This window comes from Teleopsis dalmanni, chromosome 2, assembly GCF_002237135.1.
Source record: "Teleopsis dalmanni isolate 2A chromosome 2, ASM223713v2, whole genome shotgun sequence".
Classification (NCBI taxonomy): domain Eukaryota; kingdom Metazoa; phylum Arthropoda; class Insecta; order Diptera; family Diopsidae; genus Teleopsis; species Teleopsis dalmanni.
The window spans coordinates 232,979,905-232,991,843 of NC_051847.1; the positions used below are offsets into that span (position 1 = coordinate 232,979,905).

The 11,939-nt window shown below is 30.0% G+C and overlaps 1 protein-coding gene across 1 annotated transcript; it reads right to left on the bottom strand.

The window, feature by feature from the left end:
• Positions 1-623: 623 nt before the first annotated feature.
• On the bottom strand, positions 624-4,266 carry LOC119680252 (programmed cell death protein 2-like). Its single transcript, XM_038092972.1, has 4 exons — positions 3,937-4,266; positions 3,784-3,878; positions 3,641-3,725; positions 624-1,655 (listed from the first exon to the last, which is right to left on the bottom strand). The coding sequence occupies exons 1-4, from the start codon at positions 4,108-4,110 to the stop codon at positions 924-926; spliced, it is 1,086 nt and encodes a 361-aa protein (XP_037948900.1). The 5' UTR covers positions 4,111-4,266; the 3' UTR covers positions 624-923.
• Between the last annotated feature and the right edge of the window lie 7,673 nt (positions 4,267-11,939).

The window sequence follows — 11,939 nt, forward strand, 5'->3', positions numbered from 1 at the left end:
ATGTAGCATTTTTCGGTTTAATATAATTCATCAAATTAATACTACAAATAAGTTTGTAAACGTAAATATATTTTAATTTAATAATAATACAAATATATGTCATTTTATTGTTTGCAAAATATAATAAAAAAACAAAATATGTAATAGAATTAAGAATGAAATTTTTAGTTTCTTCCAATGCCAATGGCGGTAGAATTGCATAAGCAAGGATTTAGACCAGGTCTGACACATATGTTTAGTAAAGAAATGTTAGAATCTAAACTGCTCTAGCGAGCGACACTAGTGGCTTGTTATAACCAGTAGATAACTGTTGGGTTTCTCCATATGGTGCATAGCCTTTGGAACGATTCTATTTCTTTTAAAACATAAAATTATATTTAAATAAAAATGTTTAATAATATTAGTCTTGCTGCTTCATGCAGTTAGTACTTTACTTATTGCTCTAAATATAAGCGAGATTAAATTTAAATACACTCAGTAAGTTAGACTTGGTAAGACAGCCACTGAGTTTGAATAATTTTTAATTGCTTAAATGATTGATAACCATATCGTATGTAAAGCTTTTTAAAACTTTATATAGTAATTAAAGATCGTGTAAATATAAAAATGTAGTACATCTCAAATTAAAGTTTTAAAACTGTATTTAGTATATCAAACTAACAAAATGTGCCTTCTTAAGACATTTAAATTACGTTCAACAGGATAATGATTTATATAGAACATTTAGAGTTAAAAGTTATATGTAGTCGATTTTTAGATATCTCAATAGCTGAGATTTCACAGATTAAAATTGCATTACCATAAAGATTAAATATAATACAGACTTTCTCACACTTGAGTCAGTTCTGTTTAGCTTTTTGTAATAATTTTACTCTTATCATGGACTTAAAGGATTGCCAATTTTACTTATACTAACTGAAATGCTATTTTTTATCATCAACGACATCTTGTTTGATTATATATTCTTTGACATAACCAATATCTTCTGGTATCTTACAGCTATTGACGCAAGTGTATACAGCCAATACACCCCAATCGATGGCTTCATTATTGAATATGTAGAGCATTTGTGGCATAATTTGAAATTCAAATTGTCTTGGTCCACCGCATAACTCACAATTAGGTATAACCAAATGTGCTGCTATAGTCTTTTCTGGATTACTTATCCATAATGGTTCACCATTACGTTTATAGCGTAAAATTTGTGCTTCCTGTTTCCACATAGTTTTCTTGAACTTACGGAAATATTTATCATCCATACCCGTTGAGGTACCACCAGCATATTTTTCTAATTCCCCATCTGGTACATTATTTAATGCACCTGTTTTACCTTCAGCAGCCAATTTTTCATATTCAGCCATTTGTTCTTTTTCTTTGGCCTCATCATCTTTGTCCAAATCTACACGATTGTTTTCATCACATGGTTCTATAGTGATTTCATATTCTGGAAATAGTAATTTTGGAAATGCAATCGCATTAATTTTGTTTACTTCGTTTTCTGTTACATTAGCCGCAGAACAAATCGTTTTATGATGTGGCCAGTGTGCACGTTGATGCTCTGCTGCACAATAGTTAGCATTTTTGCAACGACTGCACTGGAGTTGTCCCAAACATCCGCAAACTATGCACAACTTTTTGTTGGGCATTATAGCTGGCTGTAAAAGAAATTAAGAATATTATTTAGAACCATATAAGTGCCATTAGCTATAATTAGATTTTGTTTAATTAATGTGTCCCTAGGTAATCAACCGATCAAGCACTTTTTAAAATATAATTATAAAAAGACTTATTCAATAAAAAGTAAAATAGGTAAGTCTATCATTCATTATGACAAACTTAAGCTTATTGGTCCGGTATAATTCCACCAAATTCCATTTCAAAAAATTACTCACGTTTCCCCGGCAAACTAACCACAGAGCTTTTTAAACATCAAAACAGGTATTAAGACCATTTTGACAATTTTGCCCAAACTATTCAAGAATACTTTCTCTTACTAACTCACTGTTGACTTCTTCTCCTCGTGAAGCTTAGGGCCAGAGAAGAAACTCTAGCAGAGAAGAAACTCAATGTTATTGTTGTGATATCCCGTGGGAATTTATACAGCAGGCATCCACTCTATTGAAGTAGGCTTCTCCGTCTTGAGCCAGGTTGATTTTATTTTAAATCCCACCCATCTCCACTCCCTAATCTCACCCTCACTTAACCATTACCCATACACAACCTTATCTATATATATACAACTGATATCCACCCTATTAAGGTAGGTTTTTCCATCTGGACCCAGGTTGATTTCAATTTAAATCCCATCCATCCTTACCCTCTAATCCCCTCTTCATCTTTACTCAATCGTTATCCATTCACATCAAAACCCATGTATTCGTGGAATTCTTTCATGATACCTGGTTTCCAGATCCCTGCGGGCTACCATAATAATAACAACAAAAACAAGACGGAAGAAAACGCAAAGACGAGAAGATACGCAATTGTCTCTTTCTTTTCATCGCCATTACACCTTCTACAAAATTAGCAACTAACTTTCAACGCCCAACATTAAGCAATCATTTAATAACAAAAACAAGAACCCACAAAAATATAGGACAATCCTTAAGAAAAATTGAGGAGCGCCCAAAAGGAGTAAAGGTGCTAACTGTTACCAACACCATCAATCGACAATTTATAATTTCAAATATATGCAATAAACATCTATATGGACTAATTAAAGTCGAATGATATGAACTCTAATTATCTCCTCTAACAATCTAGAATACGATTCTTATTCTAAATTTCCACATTTTCCTAATAGTTTTTGGAGAGAATTTTCACTAGGCAGATCAGACCTATTACGAAATTAAGAAACTGCAATATAATCAATATTTAATTCTTATTAACGATAAGATCTATGTCCCCAAAATTAACCGTCTTTATCGATTTTCAACTGGCACCCACCACCGTTTTCGAAATTCCAACACTCGTTGGAAAAGCGAGTAAAACAAACTTCCCAAGATGGAACCATAATTGGATATAAGAATACTTTGTAAATATATAATTATACAAAATATATATTGCAGATTCAAGAGATGAGATCTTTTTATATTAAACTGCAAATGTCATTCTGAAATTATTACGTGAATAAACGGTAAATTGTTAACTTTTACAGAGATTGTCTAGAGTACATAGTGCCGTTGAGGATGAGCACACTACATTTAGTTGAGTCAGCCAATAAAATGTTTGATTCTTGACAGAAGGGGTGAGTGCCACATGGGGGTATGCATAATGAATGACTCCAGGAAGTAGACCTGACTGCTACTTAAGTCCCGAAACACTTTTATAAGAAATCCTATTAACTTGAAATATATATTTATTAGCGTTTTTGGAGATGAATTTGTGGCGCTAAAGGTACTAAAATTCTTCTGAACCTATATTTCCTATCTAAATAAATCGATATATGTTTTAAGCAGACTGTAGTTTTTAAAAGTGTTAAAAGAATGCGTATTGGAGTGCAAAACATTTCAAGAAACATGAAAAGAATTAGTGTGGAATAAAAATTCCATATCAGTATTTCATCTACTCCAAAATTTACATAAAATCATTGTTAATAGCATTGATTAGTGACCATTTAAAAATATTTTCAACTCCTTACCAAAACATCAGCATCTTCATCTGGCGGTATCTCAGAGTAGAACTTGTTCTTTTTTGCCAGTTGACTTCTTAAAACCATTAAATTGCTAATACACAAAATGAAAATTTTATTGTTAACCAAAAATTTGTTGCAGAACCACGAACCTTGCTGTATTGGCTTTCTGACATGTTGCTGTGCGGCATACAAAAACAAAAATAGTACGATGGAAATTATGTTCATCTCCAAATGGTGCATAGATCTAAAGGAATATTATGTGTGTTTATTTGGAAAACAATTTTAAGTGCAATATTCTTTACCTGACATAAAAATGTTTTTGGAGTTTTGCATTCATCACAAAACATTTCCTCTTTACTTGGTAATAAGTCCAGCTCTAACCAAGCTGGTTTACCGCCTACTTTACTTGGAAAATAACGATTTGTTAACCAACCCGGTTCGCATTGCTCCGGAAATCCTAAGTCCATATCGCTCATATTTGTATTTAATATTGATAATTATTTAATGTGAAAAAATCTTGTTATTGCAAAATGCAAATAATCATAAATATTTATTAAAATCACAAAACAGTTTTAATATTTTTATGTATCTTGCAAAATATTTATTTTCTTCACAAAATTGTGTACATGTGAATAACAAATTCATTGAACGTTTATGAAAACAGCTGATTGACGCTGATTTCACGTGTGTCTAGAAGTACAGTACGTAAAAAAATTTTCGCATTTTATGTATGAATATTTTATACGAACTCTTAATTTAAATTTTCGCGTAATGAAAAATAATTGTAACTAAAAAATAAACTATACAATAATTACGTACTACTATATAATATAATATTGATATATAATATTAATATATATAATAACTATATAATATATAATAATAATAAACTATATTGTACTAACAAAGTAAATATGTTTTTTAAAATTTGAGATATATAATAATAAATTTCATATTTGAACAAAATTTATAAATAAATTAAAATAATAATATTAAAAATTATACATAAAAAAACTAACAAATCTTGTATTCCAATTTTTTGCTTATGTGAAAAATTTGACTTAAATTCCCAATAAATTCGTACAAACTAAATTTTATTACTAATAAATAAAATTAAAATGAAAATACATAAAAAATAAATTTTAATTTGCATGATAACCTTTAAGTAGAATAACTAAATTGAGGCAAAGTGAGAAACTCAAATTTTTAATTAATGATGAAGTTCACTAGTTATTATAGAAACTATTTCAATGAATTACTAGGTTTTTGAATACGATCCACAAATAACAGTTACACCTGCAAATAACGTATGAAGTAAGCGTTGGTATTTTGGATTTATAGTTATAATAATTCATATTGAAACTCAAAGATAAGCTTGTCACTATTATTTAAAATAATTAGTGCGGAGTCTCTGCTAATTCGGATTTCCTTCTAATTTGCATTTCATTTATATTAAATGAAATATATAAAATATTTTTCCTGAACGTTTAATATGTTTTCATTCCTCCGAATGTCTGAATAATTAAGATTATTGCCGTCAATTTTAATAATACTGCATCAACCAGTAAAAATAAGAGATGTAAAAAAAAATTCAAACAGATTTGCGATTAAATTTTATACAAAATTTTTTATATAAATACACTTATATGCAATACGAGATCGTGAATTAATTCGTTAATATAATTTTCAAACTTCTAACATCACTAGTTAATGCTAAGTTAGCAGTATTTAACACTGTTTTAGTTTTCTTGTAATTGTGTTATAACTAACATATTTGCTTATATTAAAAGCTTGTGTTTTGTATTTATTCATGTATTGCATTTTGTTATGAACATAATAAACAGAAATTATAAATTCCTTAATAAGTAATTAACGAATGAATTATGATATTCTTTCTTTTGTAAGAATATCATAAAAAAACAACCGCTTCTTTTAAAAATAATATATGAAACAACACAGCGGGCTTAATTAGACAAACTTTTTTGAAACTACTTAACTAATAAGCAGCTCAAATCGCATTTATTATTATTTATTGATTCAAAAATTTATACAGCACTTACAAACATTATACAATTTTATTTAAAATCTGAATTGACAATAACACATTTGTTGTGTTTCAGAAATCGCATGGTTGGCAAGACTAAAAGTTCGTTTATTGTGAACTGTTTTTAGAAGAACGTAGAAAATTTCCACCTAACTGTCAGCAAATATTTGACCAATAACACTCAATTTTTTTTAATTTACTACTTCTTTCTGTTAACATTGAAAAAGTCTGAAAATACAAATTTTATTTACAATTATGTAAAAAATAAAATATTTTTATTCTGAATTATAAAGAATTATTATTACTCATTTTCGAATCTGTAATTTTAAATTTTATTACATAAACGTGTTTTACATACATAAGCGTAACAAAATTTCCAATTCTTCCAGAGTTGACATTAAGAGTAGTGCTTATTTTATGTTGTTCTTTTGCGAAATGCTTACAAAAGAAAAAGTCTAATAGAGTAATTTCAAAACTCTATTATGAGGAACTTCAACTAGCACTTCCTCGTTGTTTGTGTACAATTTGTGCTTTGTGTAACAAAAATGTGTTGGCAACTCTTTTATTATACAAAAATATTTGACATCATCAATTAGAGAGTAAATTTTGACAGAAATCAGTATTACGGCAGAAACATAAATGAAAACGGTTGTACGTAATCGCATAGTGCAAAATAATAATTATTAAAAATCATATATACACATATTAAAAATTAATCGTTTCTAATTAATATATAATCAATTTTAACACATTAAAAATATTTGGAAAAATTTTTTGTAAAATATACAAAGTATTTAAATCGTGAGAGTGCATATATTTTTGAAGTGATTGCAATTTATTACACAAATATATAACGCAATAAAGCTGCTAAAAATAAAAATAAAGTGAATTGTACTAAATTTTAGTGTTTTTGTTGTGATGTGAATATTTTGAAAAATTCTGAAGCTATTAGTCCTATTAAAAATTTAATATAAAAAAAGTTAAATAAAGAAATTTTAAGCAACGCGAAACTCACGGAACAAGTGAGCATTGGCTAAAAATAAATCGACCACCTCCGCAAAAAGAAGAGCCCGCATATTCCCGACCACCCTAAATACCACCTCACAACCTCCACACCACACCACACCACCTCCAACAAATGTGAGGAAATGCATATACGCGAAAATTAAGCTGTGCCGCGTTTAATACTTTAAGTGGAAATATATTCTAATGTTCGATGTAAGTGAAACAAAAATTTTATTCCTGTTTTTGTTTTTTATTATTTTTGTTATTTTTGCTGAGATTGCGTATATTCACCTTTTTCCTATTCTATTTTTTAATTTCGTACTGTAAACAGTGCAAATCTTACGTTGCTTAAAATAAAATCTAGAGCAGCCTGCCTGCCTGCCTGCTTGCTAACGGTCAAGTGATTTGCCGGTTTCATATTAAATTCTGGGTGCTTGTGCACCATTTGAAAAAGTGCCAATGCTGCTGAAAATCGATGGGATTTATTCCCTATTTTTCATAAGCCCCACACAGAACTCACACACACACAATTGCAATTAAGTTTTGCAATTTAATATTAATAAATTCTTAATAATTTTTTGTTTGTGTTATTTAGTGTTTTTGTAAATTCAGTTGAAATCATTTTATCAGTTTTCTTAGTTGGAATTGTCGTTAAAAATTGTTAGAATAGAAAAAGGGGATTCCCTAAGTTAAATTATTTAATGAGAATTTTGCAATGAATATTTCATTAAGACCAACTGTTTGAGCAAATGGGGTTTAATTTATATTTTAACATTCTCAGTAAGTAAAGTATTGGATCGTAAAAGAGAATAACTTAAAGCTACTTTTATTAATTAAATTGTATTAAATTTTTATATAATTAACCAAAAAAACAAAAGTTTAAAATGTCGTACAAAAATAATAAGTAGGTCATTGGTAAAAGAATAAAAAGTGACAAAAATAACATAAAGTAATAGGACGTTTCGATTTTTGGCGGGAAGCATTCAGTATCGAGTTATAAAGAGCAGCTACTTAAGCATTAATTATTAAATTTCCGAAGAAATGTCCTTTGCCATAATGATAATGTGTTCACTTAAAAATTATGTACCCATAAGTTGTAGATATATATATTGTGGGATGTTGGGACAGCATACCATCCAGCAAGTGGCCCCACTAAAATGAAAGATTAGTCGAAGTAGATAACGAAACGACTTGAGTTCTTTTTTGTCCTTCGATTCTTGAAATTCGTTGTTGATTTAAAGCTAAAGTGGTTTCCGCTTCAGGTTTGCTGCCAAGTCAATACCAATCCAATGGTGTCCCGAGACAGTCATCCTCCTGCTTGCCAGTGCTGAATATTGACACAATATATGCACCGCTGTCTTCTTTTCTTTTAGGCATAGTCCGCAAGTGTCCTCCTTAACAAGATTTGTCTTTTTGAGGTGATGCCTGAAGTTTCCATGATCAGTAATCAATGAGGTCATCCAGCTTAGGGTGCTTCACGGATAGCTAAGTATTTTTATCGCTTCTCTGGCCGACGGTTTCGGCACCATGAGTTGTACATACTTTCGATTGATATCAATTACTGTTAGAATGATTGATCTGGTTTTATATTCTAAGTAATGCTTCCTCCCGAACTGTATTCCACGTACTGTACCTAACAGCCTTGCCAGAAAGGGGTTTCTCGAGATAAGACTTGCCTGTCGTAAGAGGCGACTAATATGTAGCACTCGAAACTGTTTTGATTATTTTGGAGCACGGCCCACAATTTCGCTGTGCTGACTAATTAAGATTAATGTCTTTAATTGGAATATCGTAATGACTGTGATTAAATCCTAAAGTTACTCCGGTAGATTGACTGTATTTTATTACTTTTATTTATTGTTGCATGTTCCAACTGTGTCCAAATGAACAGTACAGATATTGGATGGGTCTATATCCAAACGAATAGCTTCAATTTAAACAGCTGGAATTCCTTGGAATTTTAAAATGTTTTAAAAGGAACGTTTATTCTGTCGTTATAACCCGCATGGATATGTTTCTGTAATCCGTTTTAGGTATTGTGAACAGCGCTTGGTTCTTGTACTTGACGAGTTGCTCCGTTTATAGTTGCGTTATTTTGATATGTATGTTAATAGCACTGTGTTATTAAGTTTTAATGGCAGATAAGCACTTTGTAAGACTATGGTCTCTGTTATTGTCCCTATTGTTAGAGAAATTCGGTTACCTAGGTATATAAATGGCACCGGGACTGATCCTGAAACTATTCTGTTTGAATGTTGTAACATCTGATAGAGTACACATCACTAGATAGTGCAATTAATGTAATGAGGCGTTCACTATACACTATACATTATTATACATTATTAGTATTTTTATTGCTTTCTATTATTACTAAATAAATTATAAGTTTCAAATAATAACCGCAAAATAATTAACACTGTAAATATCATGAATATAATTGATTCTGATAAATATTAATAAAAAATTATGTACTACACACTGTTGTAGAGTTTTGGTAGAGTATTTAAACTATAAAAATAATTATAGTTACCAAACTAGGTTAGGTTAGGTTATACCGGCGATCCCAGGGGGATCCACTTAGGCCTATAGGCCCATTGTAATACCGTATTATTTAGAATTCATGGGCTAAAACCATCTAGAACCTTTAATAAAGCTTATAATGCTATATAGAGGGAGGTCTCGAAGTTCGTCAAGATCCTCAAAAAAGAAAGCCCCCAAAAATTTAAGGTTACAAAACTAACTATTGATCTATATTACTGACTAGTTTCATTAAATTTTCTATTGGCATAGGTACTTGCTTTAAAAATTTCAATATTTTTAAATAATATAAATATATTATTGCTTATATAAATGGAAAGCAAAATATCCATAAACATTTAAAAAATTCTTCTTTTATCCATTACGTTCAAATTCCGTCCATTTTCTTTCTATAATAAGACTCTTTTAAATTACATTGCTTATAGCGCAGTGGCGTATTCATTGGAGAGGTAATAGGAAATAAATCCGCGACAGTATAATTTACAGATAATACAGTGTAGAAACACTACCAAAAATATATTCCCTCCATATTTTTTTATCCATTCCGTTCAAATTCCGTTCATTTACTTTCCATAACAATACTTTTTTTAATTATATACAATGCTTATAGCGCAGTGGCGTATTTATTGGAGAGGTAATAGGAAATAAATCCGCGACAGTATAATTTACAGATAATACAGTGTAGAAACACCACCAAAAATATATTCCGTCCATATTTTCTAATCCATTCCGTTCAAATTCCTTTCATTCACTTTCTATAACAATACTCTTTTAAATTACATTTCTTATAGTGAAATGGCGTATTTATTGGAGAGGTGATAGGGGATAAATCTGCGACAATATAATTTATAGAAAATACACTGCAAAAACATTACCAATTATACATATTTTGTTGTATATCACCCATCCCCCTTTGGAACAATTCTATTTATGTTACCATCATAGTCTTAATATTTTCTTTCGCTTTTTATCCATTTTATCCATGCATCTAGTGACAAAATGTAGAGAAAACTTTTCGCTTGTACTATTCCAATTATACAAATCTATCTTATTGTTTTTTATATATAGTATCACTTAAAAGTACATAATATAATGAAATGTCTTTCATCACAGTGTTATTATAATCACAAAGCTGTTGTTGCTTTTAATGAAATTGGAAAATGCTATTGAAGTGGCGGGGTGTATTGTAAATGAGTTTAATTTAATTAAGCGCCTTAAATGAAAATCATATTAAACGAGTATACAATTTTCAATTTTGCATCCAGCTCTATGTGTAGTACACTACTATGCAATTTACTGTGTCGCTCTCTCTTTGTGCGATTAAGGATAAGTGACGTCCAATGTCACTTTTCATTGTCCCTGTCATTGGTAAATTATTTTCTATTATGGAAAATTGATTTTTGTTTCTGTTGGTTTTGGTAAAGTGCATAAAATAAATTTATCCGATTTGGAGGATGCATGAGACGATGCAATAGTGTGGGTTAATATATGATAATTGTAGAGTAGAAGTGACTTAAAATGCACTTGCTATTATCAAACCCACACAAAATGCTTTACGAATCTAATCCGCTCACTAAAATATCATAAACAGCAAAATTATCTGTACTTTTTTCATTTTAATTTGAAATTCTATTGTTGGGCATCATTAGAGTATTTCATTACAACACAAAAAAGTAGCTTACATTCACTTTTGCCACCAGCAATTCACATTTCCTTTAATTACCATGATTTAAACTTATTTACTTTTTCATTTATTGATTTTTTTGCAGTGTATACACATATACGTATAGCATGGGTATATGTATTGCTTGTCTTTCAGTGTTTCCACACTGAAGGTTCTACCCTATTCTGTTAGGCGCTGTAAGAACGAAGGCAAAGACATCACAGCTGTTGCCACCAATGTTTACTCCTTGCAAGTGTTTTAGCCTTCTGATTTTTTCTTTCTGCTCAAGGCTCTCATGTTTCATTTGTTTGATTTCGTTGCTTTGCTTGGTTAGTTGCTGGGTTCTTCCATTGAAAGCCTCACTTGCAGTTTGGTATATTTAAGGTTTCTGTATATACAACACATATCTAAATATTTATTTACACACGACGAGTATACGAGTATATATAATTTTTTATTCTTTCTAACTTAAATACTTAATGAAAACAATTGCCGTAAACTTTAAAAGATTTTGATTGCTTTTGATTTGCTCCTTCATCATTTATACCTGAACCAGGGAAATGCAGTTAATTTTAATTACACAACTGAATGAATCAATATTGTTTTTAAGAAAAAAAACTTTGTATTAGTTTTTTACTTGGTCTAAACTTTTTAAAAAAAACCATTGATTAGCACAAATAGTGCTTTTCTGCAGTTATCTTTTGTTTACTGAAAGAGCATATCAAGATAAACTCCAGTATTCATTAGTCTGAGTACATTTTGCCCTATAGGACGTTACAGCTCATGGTAAAGTAATGAGTTTTTCTTTATTCGATTTTATTTTATTTTTGTGTTCAATACACTTGTATTTAAAAATTTACTTTAGAAGATGTTCAGATACTTATACAATTCTAACCATTCTTCAACTCCATTTTCCAGCATATTTTCTAATTAAAATTGCCGAGGTTATTTGTTTAAGGAAAAAACCAAAAAAGGATAGAATTTTTTCTAATGTTGAATTTAAAATCAATTACATATGCATAAGGAGAGGTGAGGGATTAGGGAATAGAACCTCT

Excerpts from the sequence above, each read along its gene's own strand:
- LOC119680252 (XM_038092972.1), bottom strand. The coding sequence starts at position 4,110 with ATGAGCGATATGGACTTAGGATTTCCGGAGCAATGCGAACCGGGTTGG. Across the intron at positions 3,879-3,936 it reads CAAAAACATTTTTATGTCAG|ATCTATGCACCATTTGGAGA; the intron begins GTAAAGAATATT and ends ATATTCCTTTAG. Across the intron at positions 3,726-3,783 it reads CAGAAAGCCAATACAGCAAG|CAATTTAATGGTTTTAAGAA; the intron begins GTTCGTGGTTCT and ends TTTGTGTATTAG.